This window comes from Dromiciops gliroides, chromosome 4 (genome assembly GCF_019393635.1).
Source record: "Dromiciops gliroides isolate mDroGli1 chromosome 4, mDroGli1.pri, whole genome shotgun sequence".
In the NCBI taxonomy this organism is placed as follows: domain Eukaryota; kingdom Metazoa; phylum Chordata; class Mammalia; order Microbiotheria; family Microbiotheriidae; genus Dromiciops; species Dromiciops gliroides.
Window position 1 is genome coordinate 63,549,583 of NC_057864.1, and position 20,305 is coordinate 63,569,887.

The following is a 20,305-nucleotide window of genomic DNA, read 5'->3' on the forward strand; positions in this document are numbered from 1 at the left end:
TCTGGGTAAGCTGGAGTATTCTTTTCCCCACTTTCTCATTCTGCCTGGCTCTCTCTTGTTTCTGTGCTTTTCGTCATATTGTATTTCCTACTTGGAATAAACTCCCACCTCTGTTTCTTTTTTTATTGAAGCCCCCCCCCCCTTTTTTTTGGGCAAGTCAATGAGGGTTAAGTGACTTGCCCAGGGTCACACAGCTAGTGTCAAGTGTCTGAGGTTGGATTTGAACTCAGGTCCTCCTGAATCCAAGGCCAATGCTTTATCCACTGTGCTACCTAGCTGCCCCCACCCCCAGCTCCATTTCTTGATACCTATCCTTCCCTTATGACCCAATTCAGATGCCTCCTCTTCTATGTAAACCACCTCTCTCTTCCACCCCACAACCTCTTGGCTTTGAAAGTGATCCTCCGGGGCAGCTAGATGGTACAGTGGATAAAGCACTGGCCTTGGATTCAGGAGGACCTGAGTTCAAATCCAGCCTCAGACACTTGACACTTAACTAGCTGTGTGATCCTGGGCAAGTCACTTAACCCTCATTGCCCTGCAAAAAAAAACCAAAACCAAAACGAAAGTGATTCTCCTCTCAAATTTCTTGCAGTATTTTGCCTTGTCCTTTCTAAGTCTTTCTCTTGAAACATAGTTACTTGTGTTGAATATTTGGACTGAGACAAAAGCTTTCAATGTTAGTCATGGATTTAGAGTTGTGAGGACATTGAGTCCAACCTCTTCATTTTACAGAGACGTAAAGTGATTTGTTTTGAGTTGCACAAATTAGAAGCAGCAGACACGATATTTGAACCTAGGTCTTTCAGCTCTATCTCCAGAACTTTCCCAGCACACCACACTTGTGCCAGTACTTGTACGAGTGTGACTGTGGACAAGTCATTTATTTTTTCTGGGCTGTAAAGTTGTTGTAATCATATAAGCACTGTCTGTTTCCCAGGAGGAAAAGACTTTATAAATCTTAAAGCTACAGGAATGTGAGCTTATTGTGCGTTGGTTTTTCATTATTTGATCTGTTTTGTCTTCCTAGCTGGACTGTAAACTCTTGGAGAGCAGGAACAATGTTTTAGAATTCTTTTATCCCTCCTGCCCTGAACAATACTTAGCATTCTGCAGGGACATCAGGGTGTGAAGGACATTGAGGATACTGGTCTAACCAGAGCAGAGGGGAGGAGAAAAGTGGGGTCAGACTATAGAGATCTAGAATGAATCATGGTAGCATGGAATGGGATTTATTTAAATAACAGGATGAAGTGTTTGGATTTAATTTTGTGGGCATTGGGGAGCCATTGGAGATTCAGGAGCAGTGGAGTGGCGTTGAAGCGTGCATTTCAGGATGATTAATTCCGCAGCAGTGCACGGAATGAGTGGGGGATTGGAAGGGTGAGGGAGAGCCCCCCTTGTTATTGCCGCGACCACTCCTGCGGCAGAAACACAGGGTCATGCGGAAAGACAATACTTTTTATGTCACTTCCTAACCCAAACACTTTTACCTTCTCAACAGAAAGGATAGGACTCTTTCTGGGGGCCTTAACATCTGCCTGCAACTGGGAGGGAAGGGGGAAAGTGACAGGGGGCGTCAAGGAGACGGAGCAAGGGGATGTCTTGTTTTGAACCCTGGGGGCAGAGCAGCTGAAAACGGGGAGTGTGCGAGTATGTCTATAGATGTGTTTGTGAATGTGCGTGTGTATGTGGGCAATGGGGAGGGGTGAGGGGGAGGGGAAGGAGGGTTGAGTTGAGCGCCGACCCCGCCCCCTCGTCTGCGCACGCGTGGTGCGGACCCTTAGCTGTCAGAGGAGCCCACAGGCTGCTGTGGGGCAAAGAGCCGGGGCGTCGGGTGGGCAGCTCCCGGGACCCAGCGGACCGGGACCCCGAGAGCAGCAGCGGCTGCTGGGAGCCAAGCTTGGGGAGGGTGGGGGTTCGGGACAGCCAGCCAGGGCCGGCCGGACGGGCAGGCAAGCAGACGGGATGGGGAACCGGGAGATGGAGGAGCTGATCCCGTTGGTGAACCGGCTGCAGGACGCCTTCTCGGCGCTGGGGCAGAGCTGCCTGCTGGAGCTGCCGCAGATCGCCGTGGTGGGCGGCCAGAGCGCGGGCAAGAGCTCGGTGCTCGAGAACTTCGTGGGCAGGTGAGGGGGGCCGGCGCGGGCTGAGGGGAGCGGGGCACGCGGCTTGGGGGAGGGCGCCCGAAGAAGGGCTCCAGCGGTCCGACGCGGGGCGGTTGGAGTGTGGCCGGGGCACGCGGAACCAGAGCGAGGCTGGGGGGCTGGGGAGGTGGTCGCGAGCGCGAGGCGGGGGGCGGCGCGAGAGGAGCGCGAGCCAGAGTGATGGGGACGCTCTGGACCTTGGACTCAGCGGGCGGGGCTGGGGCTGGGATGTCTCACCCTGGCTCGTGTGTGTGTGTGTGTGTGTGTGTGTGTGTGTGTGTGTGTGTGTGTGTGTGTGTGTGTGTGTGTGTCTAGAGGGGCGGAAGGGCATCTTGTTGCCCCTCACACTCCCTGCTCCTAGCTGGCTGTCGTGTGTGTGTGTGTGTGTGTGTGTGTGTGTGTGTGTGTGTGTGTGTGTGTGTGTGTGTGTGTGTGTATGTGTGTGTATGTATGTCGCCCTCCTGGCTGCCTCTCATCCAGTCATACAAAGCCATTTCCTCCCCTTCCTCCTGCCGGGAACGCGAGTCCCGGCGTGGCGTGGGGTGGGGTGGGTCGGTGGAGAGAGAGCGCGTCTCCTTCACCTCCCCAGTGGTGCCCACGCCGGCCCTTCTCCTTGCTGTCCAACCCGGACACCTGGCCGGCCGCCCGCCACAGCTGAGCTGGGCTCTGGACTGCCTTTTCCCGTTATCTCTTCTTCGGGAGCTCTCCATCCGCCCGGCAAAGAGGTCCCCCGTCAGAATCCGGGGTGGGTGGTGGGGGTGGGTTGTGCAGTCCAGAGAGCAGCATTTCCTTTGCTTCCCCTTTTCGTCCTTTCCTCTCTCGGCTCCGCTGCCTACTATTTCAGACATTTGTTGTGTCTCTCTTCCCCCCTCCCTTTTGTTTAGAGCTTGGGTTGGGGGGAGCTGATCGAGGAGGCAAGGATTCGGAAATAAAGAAATTTCTTAACGTGTGGCTTAACCCCTCCTGGATTCCCTTTTCTTTCTTTGGAGTTGAAGGATAAAAGGTGGCGTTTGCATCTATTCACAATTGCATGCATTACAGAAATCCAGGCAAGGAGTCTGCTCTGTTTATGTACGCGGACTTTTGTCATCTGGGGGTGCTATGTCATTCTATGCATCACCACATCAGCCTGTGAATATTGACTGGCACCTTTCTAGAAATCTCTCCCCTCCACCCCAACCTCTCCACCTTCATCTTTTCCTTCCCTTCATTCAGCTATTATTTTGCTGCAGGTCCCAAAGACGACATTCTGTACTGTTCAATTTGAATCTGAAAGATACTTGTGGTTTCTGCCATGACTCCTACTAGGGAATGAGGGAAGAGCTGAAAGAACTATTTAAATAGGAACAAGACTTTCTGCCACTATGTAGTTATAGAAAGAGCAGATATACCTGAGAGGTCTTGCTGGAATAGTCAAGATATTTGCTAACAATAGCCCAGTTTAAAACTTAATGAGGATCTAAGTCTGTTAGCTATCTATAAGCTAGTCAGAAATATATTAGTATATTAGTAGAGAAAGTGTGTAGGGGTATCCAGGAATTTCAAGTCTCTTTTCTTGTTTAATGGTTTATGGTTGAAAATTTTTTTTGAGGGGGGGATCTAATTTTACTAATCAGAAAAATTCAGAGAAAGTTGTATATATCTATCTAGTCTGAGGATATGTTTAAAAGGTGGGGCTTTTTTGGTTTCTTCAAAAGATGCTTCAGTCATTTTAGAGTTTTTTTAAATGAATGATTATTTTCTTCATGGATTTGGAGATAGTATGGTTAGCAACAGAACAGGAACTGTGTGCTGTTCAGCTGCCTAATCACTAAGCTGAAGTGTGCGGACAGCTGCGTAATCAGTCTACCTCCATTTATTCATTTGTTTTGAAGAATAATAAATAATAATAAAATGATAAGCACAATGATAGAGCATTTTGTTAATATCATCTTAGAAGGGGACGGAGGAAAAGTGAACCAAAAATAAGTGCATTATAATAATTCTGTGCTTTAGGATAGTCTTTATTTTTTTTTTTTGGTTTTGTGAAAAAGGAAATAGTGGGTTTAAAGTGATACCATTATAAAAATCTGGGACCTGACTGACAATTTTACTTGGCTTTATAGAAAACAGGATACTTTCATTCCAGCATTTCAAAAGCTGAAGTGTATTAAGTCATGATACTATAATAGTGATTTGACTTATGTTTTGTTATATATACAGACAAGAATTAATAATTTAAATGTTGTGAATATAAGGGCTATATTTTAATGAGTTATTAATATTGTTAATTGGGAGAACTGGTAGTTCACATGAATTCTTTATTTGGAGAGACCTCTGATTGGCAGTCAATTGCTTTCCTTAGTATTTGAACCCTGCTGTTCTTTGTAATGCAGTAATAAGGTATAGTCCTTTCAGAGTCAACCTTGATTTGACTTTGACAAGTCACACCTGCCTTAACAAACAAGTATTTTTTTGAGCAAAAGAATATATTTATTTTTGCCTTAAAGAATGGAAAAGGAGAATTCAATATAGATTTTATGCAAATCCCTGCATTTGCTCAAGTGCATAAATAATTTGTTTTTCTCTGGTGAGTTTTGTTAATAATTAATATTGTGATATTGACAAAAAGATGATTTTAAGGGATATTCATTTGACAGATGAATTTTAGCACTTGTTATTTGTAGAGAGAATGCCTCTGTCTAGCAAAGTATGTATATTAGAAACTTGAGTGACCTTTTGACTTTTGTCATTGAGAGAACCATTAAAGGACAGATTTTCTAATTATATGTAAGAGTAAATGGGGGCCTGTTTTGACCATTGATTCAGGAGCAAAGAACAAATGCATTCATTCCAATCACAGTATTTTAACCTCAAATTTGAATTTGAATTTTTTTGAGCTAGTGGAAATAGAAAATAACCCTTTAATCCTTACAGTTTCCCCTTTTTATGTATAACTATTTGACATCAACGGTGTATGATAATAACAAGAAGTCATTCCTACTCTTTGTAAATTGCTTAGTATCATAGGACACTTACATAGAAAATTATGTGATTTCTCCTTAATAATTTATAAACATCATAATTTCTTTTGCAAGGAACTAATAATATTGCCTTTCCCCCAAATTGTCTGTATACATTGTTTTGTCACCACTGAATGAGTTCATATGTGAATTTCTGTACTTTTTAAGCTACAAACTGTAAACTCAGTGATGGGATTTTTGCTTTGTTATGAATAAGCTCTTCTAAATGATATACTTAATGTTGATTTTTTTCTTAAATAATGAGTATCAAAACTCATCAAGAAGTTTATATGGTACTTAAGAAAAGAAGCATGGCGTTAATGGAAAGAACACTAGATCACTGACAAAAGATATGGGGTCAGTAACTTATATTGAGCTTTGCCATTTAGTTCGGATTGAGTCACCAAGAAGTCAATCTTGCTTTCTATGATTTGAATTTTTTTCAGTTTGATCATGAGGCATTGTGGTATAGTGGAACAGACACTGGACTTCTAGTCAGCTGGGGCTTGGATTCAATTATTGTCGCTGACTAAGTTGTATGACCATGGGCAAATCACTTAACTCCTCTGAACCTAATTTTCTTCATCTGCAAAACTGATGAATATGTGTTTATAGCCATAAACACTTGTAGTACTCACCTACATGTTGCTGTGAGACTTAATGCAAAGGGCTTCTCAAATTTTAAAGTGTTATATAAATGCCAGTTATTATTTATCACCAATAAGTAATATCTAGCATTTGTATAGTGATCTAAAAACTTACAAAATACTTTACATAGAGGATCTCATTTGATCTTTACAACTCTGTGAGGTAGCTGCTATTATTTTCCCCATTTGACAGATGAAGCTTAGTGTGGCTTGGTGACTTTCCCGGAGTCACACAACTAGTAATTGTCTGAAGCACAGTTCAAATTTGGTCTTCCAGACTCACAATGCCAATGTTTACCATATATCTATTTTTTCTTCTCATATTAGTAGTGTGAGAACTAACCCTTTGACCACCTAAGAAGACAAAGTTATATAACATTGTCAAATAGTATTAAAATCACCCTAGATTAAACATATTTCCCCCTATTGCCATATACTTCTTTGTGAAGACCTCTTAAATATAATTTTTGTTTAGAGGAACTATTTGTTTATAATTTGTTTATAGGGGTAAGGGAAAAATTTACTAGTTGCTAATATGTAAATGTTTTTAATAATACACTAGTAAACTGCTTCACAAGGTTGTTTGTGTAGATCAATGATTCCACCTCTTTTGATTCTAGCCTGAAGTAGTATACAGATCTACTCAACATATGCATATTTAGTTTGTGACTAATGGGTAACAACTAACAGAGCTTTTTAGGAGTCTGGAGTATTTTTTTTTAAAGAGAGCTATGTTAATAGGGAAGCATATTGATGTATCACTGCTGAAATAACCTAGTTTTACTTCAGTATCCTAGAATTTTAACATTAGCTGTACTAAGATAAATTGGATATAACTAAGTAATTTTTTGTTGTTGTTGGGAGATTTCTATCTAATCTTCTAATGTTGATGCAGAGTAGGTGTGGCTAGATAATTTTAAAAAATTACGTATATAATAATACTAATCACAATAAAATCTTTTACTTTCCTAAAACTGATGTAGATACTTCTCCATCTTAACTACTGTTCTTTATTCAGTTTCAAGAAGAATAATCATATTTGGGTTACCTAGAAGTTTGTCTTAACCCTCTAATAGAAACTTAGAATGATCATTTTAGGCATTTAAGTGTAAATGTTATTATAGAAAATCCCACTGATTCAGAATGTTGTGTTTGGGTAGGAGGTGAGGGAGGGGACAAAGGTGGATATAAGGTAGAGAAGGGTATTTATAGTTCTGTCAAAATAGTAAACTGAGTTGTTGAATATTTTTAGAGAAATGCAATTCCAGTATTTTCAACTACTATGCATATCACAAATTAAGGTAAATGTTTACCAATAAACAAAATATAGCCACTTCATAAAGCACAACAATTTGAAAGGTAATTTACTAAATTAATGTCATATAAAACATGCTGAAATTATATGTGGGTATATGATTTAATTATTTGTATTAATAGTATTGTTAACAAACATTTATGTTAATAGTGCACATTAAAAATAAAAAATTATTTATGTCAACAGTGGTTTCTATTACTGTACATAACAGGGCACATGTCCTGTCCAAAGAGTATACATATAGTTAAATTCATTGAACACTGTAGCATCTTCTTTTGCTAATTTAATCCATTTGGTGGGCAGCTAGCTACCATGAAGACATAGAAACTATTTATTTAGCTTAATCAGTAATTAGCCTATAGTGTCCTGTGTTGCCTGAACCTTTGTATTGTATTCTATAATGGAGTTTCACCTTAGGGTTAGCTAACCTAAATGAGAGAAATGTGTGGCCCTGCATTCTGACAGAGAAACAAACAGTCACATAGAAATGGACAGATCTACAAATGGACAGGCATTTGGGACCAGAGTAGGAATAGGAAAGTAAGCTAAATTGCTTTCAGGAAATTGCAGGGTTCCTTTAATGGTCCCAATATCTAAACAGAACCCAAAGTTCACCTTTTCAATGCCAACGTTGTACTGGTGTTGCTGTATGGCAGCCAGATATAGACCACATGGAACTTGAAGAATTGGAAGTATCACAATAGAGGGCAATGGAGAAGTACATGGAAGTTAAATCTAAGCAGGTGTAACGTTTTGCTGATGAAGAACTTTAAAGTAGCAATAAAAGATGCCATCAGGGAAATGTATGATAGGAAGAGAAGGGCTAATCACCTGGCTAGGAGAAGGGGTAACAGGTGAACAATTAATGCTCTATTGTTTTCCTCCTTTTATCAGGAGAAATCATTGTTAGAAAATGATTATTAATAACGGATTTCTTGGGGTCCCAGGGACCCAGTTTTGGTCGGCTTTCTCTCCCCCTCACTTCAGAAAGGTCAGGTTTTGAGAAAGTTCTAATCTCAGGGTGAGCCCAAAGGAACAAGAGGAATGGAGATAGACATTTTTGTCTATAACACAATTTGATAATGGATTTTGCCTTGAGGAATATAGAAGGTAGTCTTTTGGATACTTCCCCCTAATGTCATCTATAGAGATCATTTTAATATGGACCCCCCCTCAAGTCATGTCAACCACTGGAATTGAATGATGCTAGCCAATTATCTTTGATCAGTGTATAGTGGTACCCACCTCTATCAAAAGAGGATAAAAACTGAGACCATGGGAGGCTCCCGGTTGTCGCCATCTTGGATTGGACTCTTGACTCAGGAAGGCTGTGGTTGGTGAGTGCTCTCCTCTTAGAACAGAGTAGGTAATGTAGGGCCTCTGAACCCTGTTTGTAGGCCATGTACTCTCTCTCTCTTAGAGACATGGCACTGGGGGTTTTCTGCTTGTGTTAAATGCCACACAATCAATAGTGATATTCAATATTAATTAATAATAAATACTGTCTAAACAGGTGCAATAGACATTATCATCTAAATATCCATTAATATATAAGTAGCAAATAATTTGGAAAACCCAGCCTACCCCCAAATAATAATTAAAAAAAAACCACAGCAGGTAGGGCTTCAACCCATTGAGTGGATACCTTGTGGTGCACTTATGTGAGGACATGGACAAGAATCATGCTGAATGAGCAGGCATGGATATGACAGGTTTAGTTGGAGTGAATATTCAGAAAGATGAGATCACAAATCCATTTAAGTGTTTGAATACGTTGGGGTCAAAAGGAGAGAAAGGATGCATGTTTGGTGTGAATAAGATGATAATAGATGATGAAGAGGAGGTTGAATTTCTCAACTCTTACGCTCTTATGCTTTTATTTTCTTTCAAGGGGAATGATTTTTTAAACTGAGCAGGCTAAAACAAGTATAATTTGTAGGGAACGGAACCCTCCCCCCCACTCCCCATCAGAATGAGGAGATGGTCAGATAACATCTAGCTTTCCTTACAGTTTGTCACCAGGTCATAGGAACTAATTCCTGTGATGCTTAAACTACTGATAGATATGAATGCTGAGCTACCTACCACCAGTCATCTTTGAAAAGAGTGGCGAAAGGGAGAGATATTTCAGGACCGAAGAAGGAAAATGTAATTTAAAAAAAAAAAAGAAGGTAAAGGTCACAAATTATAGATTTAGAGTAAACAACTTTATTCCTGGAAAAACCTCTGTAATACATTGTTATGAGGTCTGTGTAAGGATTTTTAGAAAGGGAATCTTGGAAAAACTAGCATGTTTTCATTAAGAACAGGTCATGAGGCAGCTAGGTGGCACAGTGGATAAAGCACTGGCCCTGGATTCAGGAGGACCTGAGTTCAAATCTGGACTCAGACACTTGACACTTATTAGCTGTGTGACCTTGGGCAAGTCACTTAACCCTCATTTCCCCGAAAAATTTTTTTTAAAAAAGGTCATACTAGGGCAGCTAGGTGGTGCAGTGGATAGAGCACCAGCCCTGGAGTCAGGAGGACCTGAGTTCAAATCTGGCCTCAGACACTTGACACTTACTAGCTGTGTGCCTCATTTGCCTTCACAAAAAAAAGAACAGGTCATACCATTCTAACTTCTTTTTCCCTCTTTTCCAACCATAGAGTAGACTGCTTGATCAGAGGAATGATGTAGACATACTCTGCAAGATACTTTTTGAAATCTGTATTTTTCTTTGTAGACAAGTTGGAAATATAATCTAAATAATAGTATAATTAAGCATATTTGGACCTAATTTGATGACTGGACCCAGAGAATTATAATTGATGTCTTGATGTCAAGTTGGACAGTCTTTAGTGGAATTCCCCAAGGATCTGTCCTTATCTCTGTGCTATTTCAAGTTTATGTGATGACTTGGATAAAGACATAAATGTCATTCTTGTTGAGTATGCAGATGTCATAAAGCTTGAAGTTATAACTAACCTGGATGACAGAATCAACATCCCCCCAAATCTTGACAGACTATAATAATGGGCTCAATTGAGTAAGATGAAATTTAGCAGGATCAAATGTAAAATTCTGTTCTTGGGTCCAAAAGTTCAACTTTCCAATTATATGATGGAATGAGGTGGGATGTGGCAGTAAGAATTTACACATGAACAAGAGTTCAAGTGAAAAAAAAACTGAACCTTTTAATGGACTGCATGTTTAATATGTATTAGCAGTTAGACATGGTAGCCAAAAAAACCTATTCATTTTTAAAATCTGCACTGAGAAAGGTCTGGTGTCCAGAGGGAGGCAATAGCTATGCTATACTCTTCCATGGTTAGTTAGATTACATCTAGAGTCAGCTGTGGTGCTCCGTTCTAGGCACTACCTTTTAGGAAAGATTATACACAGGCTCAATCACATCCATTTGAGGGTGACCAGCCTGATGAGATAACTAGGGAACTACTGTGTGAAAACAAAGCTCTACACCTGGCGATCATTAGCCTGCAGAAGAGTGGGCTTAAACGGGGGTGGGGGCAGAATAGCTTTATTCAGATGTCGTTAGGGTTGTAACAGAGAAGAGGGATTTGGTTCATTGGAAAGAGTGCTGGATTCAGAGTCAAAGGATCTGGTTTCTAATCATGATTCTATCACTTAATAGTGATTTGGGCAAATTACATCTCTCTGGATCCAAATCTGTCTCTGCACCTTCCATGCATTGCTCCTAGTTCTGTTATTACAGGGAGGAGGGTAATGAACAAGAGTTAAAGGGATTAGAGTTGGAAAAGGCCTTAAAGATCATCTTTGTATTGCTAATATATTTATACGTATATTCCAAATGGAAAAACTGAGACCCAGAGATGCTGTTATCTGCATCCTGTAAGTCTTGGAGTATATTATCTTATTGTTGTCATATTCTTTCATGAATTTTTCTGTGATTTATTCCTTCACCCACCAGTTCTTTAGGCTTAAACCATTCAGTCTTCAATAACTTTTTCTATAATTTCTTCAAAAGTCATCTATTTAACATAATTTTATTATGTTGCATTCAGCACAGGGTGTGTTTAATATTTTTGCATTTATACATTGGTTGTGATAGTTTTATGTCCAACACATGGTTAATTTTTATGAAAGTCCTATTCACAGCTGAGCAATATCTAAATGAGTTTCTGTTACCATTCATAAATTACCAGAGACCTATAATCTCTAATTTTTCTAAATTTTTATGTCTTTAAATTAATTTTCTTGTTAGATTTGTATAGGTCTTAGAGCAGTACATTGGTATCCTCTAATATAATTTTACTGTCTATTTCTCCCTTCAATTTGAATAACTTTTCCTTCTAGTTTTAGATGTTATGTAGTACAATGATTCTTAGATTATCTTTCCTTGACCTGTTTTCCAGGTCAGTTGTTTTTGATGGCAGTTAACGGGCATTTCACCTTTTTTTTTTTTTAAATCTTTTGATTTTGCTGCATTATTTCTTATTGTCTCATGATGCCACTGATTTCTATGTACTCCATTCTAGTTTCTGGGGAGTTTAGTTCTTAGACAATGTTTAGCACTCCCTGTTCTAAGCTATAAATTGTCTTTCTTATTTTTTCTTCCCTATCCTTCCCCCACCTTTAACTTTACAATTTGTGTCTCTTGTTTTGTGCCCCCCCCCCCCCATTCTTATAGTCCTTTTGGTCAGGAAATTCTTTTGTCTGAAACTCTACTTGGAATTGTGGAATTAGTCCCTTCTTTTGGGTTTACCTTTGGTCTTTACATCTCTCAGTCCAAGGAGTTTCTTCCATTGTTTTCAGTATTTTCTTTTGCTCATTCATTTCCAACTACAGTTTCTTGATTGAGATTTCATGTTTGGACTATACTCTACTCTCTCCTATATTCTTGTATGGTGTAGGTAGGTCTTGCTTGGTCCTAAATATTGTGGCTAAGTCTAGTCTGCATCTCCTGTAGGCGTTCTTGGACTTTGGTTTGCTCTTGGTGGAGCAAGGTTTTGGCCTTCTCTCCTTTGTCTCCAGTTCCAAATCCAGAGTCAGCCCTGTTACTTGCTGTAAAAAAGGTCCTGCCAGGCTCCACCCAAATGTTGTTGATTATGTTCTTTTGTTTCCCAAGTGCTTCCCTGCCCTCTTCTCCTGCTGTGTCTGGGCATGAACTGCTTGGGTGCCCTATGGCCTGGCTAATGCATTGCCTGAATGCTGTCTACCCCTCTAGGTTCTCTATTCGATATTTGCCTACTGTGACTTATTTCCACTCAGCTTCTGGAAGATTCTGGAAGGCATTTGTGCTATTGTAGACTGGATAGAGGAGTTTATAGCTCTTTTCTTGGGTTTGTTTATCATTGTTCTGGTGCATGTTTAGAGCTTTAGTGCAATATTTGTGGGAAATCCTTTAGATCCTAACTGCCATCTTCTCCCCAATTTCCCCATATCCAATTTTTTTAATTGCACAATAATATTTCATTAAATTTATCATTTGTTTAGCTGTTCCCTGATTGATGGACATCTATATACTTTTTCCTGCTTATATTTTGGGCTACATGAGATCTATTATTGTCTTTGACCTACTTGGGGTATAGGCTAAGCAATAGGATCTCTGAGTCAAGGAATTGCTTTCCAGAATGGTAGGATCAATTTACAAACACACTAAAGTGTATTAGTGTGACTTTCTGCAGCACCTCTAATATTGACTTATTTCTACCTAGTACATTGACTATTTCTACCTTTAGTGCATGAAGTAAAACCTTGTTTATTTGCATTTCTCTAATTTTTAGTGATTTGAAGTACACAGTTGTATTTTTAATCTGGTATGAACTCAACAAAAGTAATAGGCTGAGAGACAAAGAAAGATACTAAATGCCAAGAAATATTTCTTGTCAATAATTCTTTTAGAGAAAAAAAATGTTTTCTAAAAAAATAGGAAGACTAAATGGCAAGCATCCTATCTAATTAAAAATGTCCAATCCATAATTTTTTACACAATAGCACTTAATTTTCACTCACTCCTTTATTATATCTCAGCTTTCCTTACTTTTCACTAACAAATAATTCTGTTTATTACGTGTTTGTGAAAGGCATGACCCCTCATTTAATCTTTGCTATTATCCTAGTGCTTCATTAGAAACCAAAAGACTTGTGAAAGGTTAGGTATCACTGGGTCTCAGATTAGAACTCAGGGTTGTGAAATTCGAGCCCTGTGCAAATCCAGTCTCTTTTCCTCTTTTTATTTCTAGAATGCCTCCCTATCAGACTTACCCTCCTCCTTTTCCCCTTTCCCTTTGATCTCTCCCGATCCCTTCCCTTCCATAGCTTGTTCCTCCTGTCCCCTTCTCTCCTTCCTCTTACTAGATCATCATTTTATTTTATTTTATTTTGCGGGGCAATGAGGGTTAAGTGACTTGCCCAGGGTCACACGGCTAGTAAGTGTTAAGTGTCTGAGGCTGAATTTGAACTCAGGTCTTCCTGAATCCAGGGTTGGTGCTTTATCCACTGCACCACCTAGCTGCCCCCAATTACTAGATAATCAAAGAGAAATTTTTAGAAATATTCCCCCCCCCCACTTTCTGATAAAATGGAAAATTGAAAGGTAAAAGGAATGGAGCGAAGTTTCAATATGTGCTATCTACTTCTGGACTAGAAAATTTCTAGCCTCCTAATTTACTTCTTTTGTTAAATTTGGTTTCTTTTACATCATGTATTTTCAGAATAGAGCTTACCAGGAATTCATAGAAATAATTTAAAAGAGAAATTCCAGCATGATAAACTTTGCTGTTCAATTGATTAGAAGAGCAGTATGGCTATTTGAAGAGGACTGTGTACTTAATTCCAGAATTATGTGACATATGTTGCATTCCACTTAGATCTCTAATTCTATCATTTATTTACTGTATGTTTTAAGTAAAATTCTCTTAGCAGTTTAATGTTCCTATCTGAATTTGTCTCATTGTTAGTTCCTTAAGCCTTTTAGGTAGTCATATTAGCATAAATACTATACACAATGGGAAATAGACAGAACTTCCTCAGAGTCTCATTGTCCATTGTGTCATTAGTCTGGAAGAGGGAAGTACTTTGGAAAGTATAATTAATTTAAATAAACAACTTGATAGACTAAAGCTAATCTAGTTTTAGAATATATTCTTTCGAATATACATGAGGCAAGACTTGATAAAGAGATGAAACTTACCAAGTATTTTCTGGTTGGTTAAAAAAAATGCAAAAAGATGCTACACTAAAATACTACCTTTGCTAGGTTTGTCGGTGACTGAGTTCTTGAAGGCTTTGCCAGCTGGTTGCAAATTTTGGTATGTTCTATTAAGCCAGAAAGGCTTCAAATGCTGGCTTGGTAAGAGCTATGTCTTCTGTCTCAGAATTGGCTTTAGAGAAGCCTATTAGAAGGTCAGGTACCAGATGAGTATCCCACATGACTCCTGGCAGCTCATGATGGTGCCTATTATTATTAACAGAATTAATAGAATTGGGGTTGGAGGAAGGATTAACTATGCTGTTAAAAATACTGACCTTTTGAAGTATATAAAATGTAGTTAGAATGCATTTGAAAGCTCTTTGGACAAAAATTAGGGAACTAAAATTTTTATATTTGGGTCATGGTCTTTAATTTAGATCAAACTGGATTTAAATGATATTTAAGCTTTCCTTAAAGAAAGATTTTCCTCATTTGGGGATAGCTAATTTTTGTGACCTTTCACATAATAGGTACTTAAATATTTGTTGAATGAATATGTATGATGTTTGAATTGAGTTTAATATAAGTTTAGTATGCTATTTGGATTAAATAACACTAAAATTATTTAGTTAGTATCAAAGTATTGAAGAGAACATCTGTATAAACACCTACAAATATGCTTTTCTTCCAAGAAACTCAAAATAATTTTCCATTCTTTGTTTCATGAATTCTTATTTCTAGGATTATTATAAAGAGCACACCTAGAATTCATAGGAACTATTTTAAATAATAAATTACATGTGATAAAACTTTAATGATTGACAAGAAAAGTAATAGTAAAAACCTATTTGAGAAGTAGCATAGGGGAGGGGACCCCAGCCTTGTAGGTAGCTGCATTTGAATATTGGCTCTGTTACTTGCCATCTTTTTGACTTGTCAAATTATTTCACCTCTCTGGGTCTCAGTTTCTTCATCCATAATAGGAGACAGACCAGATGACATTGGAGGTTCTAACTCAACATCTCGGATCCCATGACTCCTGAATTATGTGACAAATATAACATTCCACTTAGGTCATCTAATTCTATAAAACTTTCATTGAATCTTTTAAAAATCATTAGTTTAGAAATGAAGAAAGTCTACTTTAGGGGTCACAGTGAATGACAGAGATAATGAAATTAATAAGAGCAGACATAATGAATTAAACCGAGATTTTATTCAATGCTCTGCTCCAGAGGCTGCATTGTTGAGGAAGATAATTGATTCTATGACATGGGGTAAACCAATATAACCCTGTCTAAGAAGGCAGGTGGTTATTTTTTCTATTTTTGAAAATGTAGGTGAAGCCTTAGGTAGGGAGAAGGGAAGAGAGGGGAAAGCTGTCGTCACAGTCAGATTGTAGAAGCAGATTACTTTACAAGGGAGGTAATAAGCTGAGGAAACAGAACAAATTTGTTGCTAAGGGAGTTCCTGTTTTCCCTTTATAGTATTTTCTTCAGATATGCTGAACAGACCATATATAAGTGGAGAGAAAAAAAGCTGTAGTATCTGATGTTATTAGTTCTTAAGAGAAATAAAAAAATTCTGGTAGTTGATGTTGTCATGGTAACACTGTATTTTCCAAGGTAAGAATCATTTATTACACTTTATAATCTTTTTCAACTTGACTAGCATTTACAGGACTTATTAACCATTAATTTTTTGCTCTAAGCTATATATCTGTTTCTACTGAATGGGAAACACATTGTCTTTGGAGAACCCCAGAATGTTTGCTGATGTGTGGGGTATCTTTGTGCATTTTGTCCTTTATCTAAGAGTACTACAATGCCGGTAGTTGTGTGCTTGGGGAACAGGGGCATTCTAGGGCCAGCTTCTTTGCCTGGACTTTATCAGGGAAGAAGGCAAGTGGAGTAGGCAACACACAAAAAAACTTGGCTTCTTTTTCTCAGTGCTACAAGTTGGCGAATTTTCAAGTTCTTCATCTGTCCACCAGAAAAGAGAACCTGATGGATTTAATTCTTTTTGTCTGACAGGTATTCAGAGACTTAGGGTATTGAGGTAGATTTAATAAGGTAAAATTGAATAGGTGTGTGTGTGTATGTGTATGTATATATATATATATATATATATATATATATATATATATATATATATATATATATATATATATATATATATATATATGTTAAGTCTTAAACAGGTTAAAAATAAACTTCAAAAGCACAAGATAGGAGAAATATGACTAGATAGTTATTTGTCTGAAAAAAGACTGCATGTTTTAGAGGGCAAGAGACTCAATTCTAGTTAATCTGGCAGCCACAAAAGCTAATGTAGCACCATGTAAGCTAATTTAGCTCTATGAGGAAAGAAAGGCAGAGTACCCAGTGCCAGGGAGATTACAGTTTTGCTGACTGTCCTGGTCAGATGACATCAGGAGAACTGTGTTGAGTGCTGGGGAGCATTTGATTTTGGGCAGGGCATTGATGAATTGCAGAGCGGCTAGAGGAGGGTAGACAGGTTGGAGGGCCTTGAGCTGATGCTACATGAGGATTTTTAAAAGGAACTAGAGATGTTTTCCCCTTGGAAAGGAAGATTTTTTTTTATGAGGTGTGTGTGTGTGTGTGTGTGAGAGAGAGAGAGAGAGAGAGACAGACAGACAGACACAGAGACAGATGGAGACAGAGAGAGACACACAGAAATAGAGACACTGTCTTCAGTATGTATTTGATATATGGGATAGGAATTAGATTTGTTCTGCTTGACCCTAAAGGGCAGCACTGGAAGCACTGAAGGAAGTTGCAGAGGCAGATCTAAGTTTCAAGTAAGGAACAGCTTCCTAACCAAGGCTCTTCAAAAGGAGAATGAGCTTCTTTAGGAGGTGATGGGCACTCTGTCATTGAGATCGTCAAGCATATTCCAGACCATTGACTACTTGTGTTATATGTGGTAGAGCTCTTATTCAGGGATGGGCTCGATGACCTCTGGGGTCCTTTCCAGCTCTATGATTCTGGGTAATGATTTCAACCACTAATGATCCGATTTATGAAATCTAAAAGGTGAATATCTAGGGAAAGGGCCAGAAACAAATAGTTCTATGGGACTAGCTCTTCAAAGAGAGGCTGGAACATTTGTTAGTCAATTCAGTTTGCTGTGCCTAATAAGGGGTATGGCAGGCATTATTTAATTTAGCAAATATTTACTGGTTGCCTAATATATTAGATATGATAATTTTCCTTACTTGTTGCTATTCATTCCTTTTCAGTCATGTCCAACTCTTTATGACCCCATTTGGGGTTTTTTTTGGCAAAGATACTACAGTGGTTTGCCATTTCCTTCCCCAGTTCATTTTTACAAATGAGGGAACTCAGGCAAACAGGGGTATGTGACTTGCCCAGGGTCACACAGCTAGTAAGTATCTGAGACTGAATTTGAACTCATGAAGGTAAGTTTTCCTGACTCTGGGCCCAGCACTCACTGAGCCACCTAGCTGCCCCTAACTACCCTTAAAGGAGTTTACAATTTGGGGAGAGACAAAACTTTTGTTTATGAAACAGAGAACATTATGTATACAGAGAAGTTAAATTGAGGTTAACCAAGTGACTGACTCTCTCTCTCTCTCTCTCTCTCCATATATACACACACACGTATACACATATATATGCACACAAATACATATATCATATTAATAACAGACAGAGAAGGAAGAGAAATCAAATTTTGCAGGAGTTGTGATTGAAGGGTTTTTTAGGAGGAGAGGGGGAGGTAATTAATCACATTTTTTACTCTCCCTGGATAGTCAACATATAAAAGTAAAATGATCTAGAAGAAAGAACAATAGAGAAATAGTCAGGAGGCCTGGGTTTTTATTACATCTGTGCTACCAGGTGCTCATGGGCAAATTACTGTTTCATCTTTAAAATTGAGAGGATTAGGGCATACTATTTCAGTGCCTAGTAGAACCTGGTACACAGTAGGTGCTTAATAAATGTTGGTTAATTGACTAAATCATCTAAGGCACCATCTATCTTTAACATTCTCTACTTTAGTAGTAGGACAATTTCTAACAATTAGAGTTGATCAAAGTTGAATCAGCTGCTTTGTTCCCATCACTGAAAAATGTTAAGCAGAGGATGTATGACCTCAGGGATATTATAAGAGAGCCAAACACTTGTGGGAAGTTGATCTGTGTTATCTTTAAGTACCTTTCCAACTCTAAGAGACTGTGAATTCTGGGTAGAATTCTTAGGCACTTTCCCCTGTTAAGTGTGTTAGGAGGGAATTCTTGTTTAGCTATGGGTTGGACCCTCTCAGGTCCTTTCTAACTCTGGTCATTCCTTTTGTTTCTAATTTGCTAACATTCTTGGTAACAGGGAGAAGCTAGCCTTGATTTTAAAAATGTTCTGTGCTGATTCACAAAATAGATTAAACCACTGGTCAATTGAAAGTAGATTTATATTAAATTAAAAAACAATTATGTGTTAAAATAGTCACCAGTGTGCTTCTGGCTAATATTGATTGGCTTTGGGGTATAATATAGATATTGTTAAGACTTGGAAGTCAGGAGAGACCTGAGTTCAAATCTTGCCTTTGACATTTAACACCTCTGTGAGCTGTGGTTCCCTCATCTGTAAAATGAAAGGGTTGGACTAAATAGTCTTCAAGGCCCCTTTCTGTTCTCGATCTATGATCCTACGAATTCCTCTGAAGCTCAGTTTTCTCATCTGTAATACTTCATAGGACTGTTGTGAGGATCCAGTAAGAATGGATGTCAAGCACACTGTAAACCCTACAGCACCATATCGGTGTCTGCTCTTATTATTATAGATTACAATGGAATACTTCAAAACAAGCACGAGCCCCTCTCTTCTCTTTCCCAGACTTCACATACCCACTTTCTTCTATCAATCTCATATGTCATGAACTTGAGGCCCTTGCCTGTGCTGGTGGCCGTGTGGTGCATTGGAAAGGGTGATTGATAGGTGTGGTGTTGGAATTCTGGTTCTACCACTTAACTAACTGTACCTTGAGCAAGTCACTTCTCTTCTCTGTACCTCAGTGTCCTCCCCATAAAACGAGGAGGCTGAACTAGATCAGAGGTGTTGAATATATGGCCCTACCTAATGTGGTCTGAACTACATTAAAATGTAATTTGGGGGGGGCAGCTAGGTGGCGCAGTGGATAGAGCACCGGCCCTGGAGTCAGGAGTACCTGAGTTCAAATCCGGCCTCAGACGCTTGACACTTACTAGTTGTGTGACCCTGGGCAAGTCACTTAACCCCAATTGCCTCACTAAAAAAAATGTAATTTGGGAATATTTAACAAAATAAATAAAAATACAATAAAACTTGGAAAACACATTTAATATGTGCCCCACAGGTGGCCTCCATTTCTGTTCAAGTTTGACACTGCTGGACTAAATGTCCTCTAAGATCCCTACCTGCACAAAATATATAATCTTATCTTCTGGATGTTCTCTGGTGTAGACAAAGTCAAATGCTCTTTTGAGGGATTTCGATTTCTCTTTCTCTAAAGGGCTTGAAGACAGGAGAACACAAAGGTCAGTTCTTTAGATTTAAATCCCCTTTTTTTCTAAGTGGGAAGGAAATCAGAGAAAGACAATGTTTGTGAAATTAAAGAAAGGCTGTATTAAACAGGGAAGAAAATTTAACATGTCCATGGGTACTAGCCAGCCTGTTGCTGAATAGGACCTAGGTTGTAGGGGTTTATATACAGTTTGAAGAAAGGCTGGTAAGGAGTTTGGAGGGAAAGGTGGGCTATGTTAAAACAGGGCTAAGTGTCTCTATACCAGACCACCATAGCTTCCAATGGGTGGGCTGAGTGATCCCTTCTTGGACAGACGCCTTCCTATCTAGACAAAGGATATGTCTCCACCCAAGCTTCAGCAGGACACAATGAGCTTCCTCACCCTAGATTCCTAGCAAGCTTGAGATGGGTCTGACCAAGATGAAAGGGAGTTAATTTCGTCTCATCAAGAAGGAAAAAACCAAAACCAAAACCAAAACAAACCCTGGAGAAC

The 20,305-nt window shown here is 39.1% G+C and overlaps 1 protein-coding gene across 8 annotated transcripts in view; it reads left to right on the forward strand.

Annotated features, from left to right (window-relative positions):
- Nucleotides 1–1,784: 1,784 nt before the first annotated feature.
- DNM3 (dynamin 3) overlaps nucleotides 1,785–20,305 on the forward strand; it is a 592,171-nt gene continuing 573,650 nt past the window's right edge. For all 8 annotated transcript variants that reach the window (XR_006356236.1, XM_044000106.1, XM_044000101.1 and 5 more), the window contains exon 1: nucleotides 1,785–2,129. Coding sequence is in view for 7 of the 8 variants with exons in the window: in XM_044000106.1 (XP_043856041.1) it covers nucleotides 1,969–2,129 (161 nt within the window). In the remaining variant the exon portion in view is untranslated. The remainder of the gene's footprint in view (nucleotides 2,130–20,305) is intronic.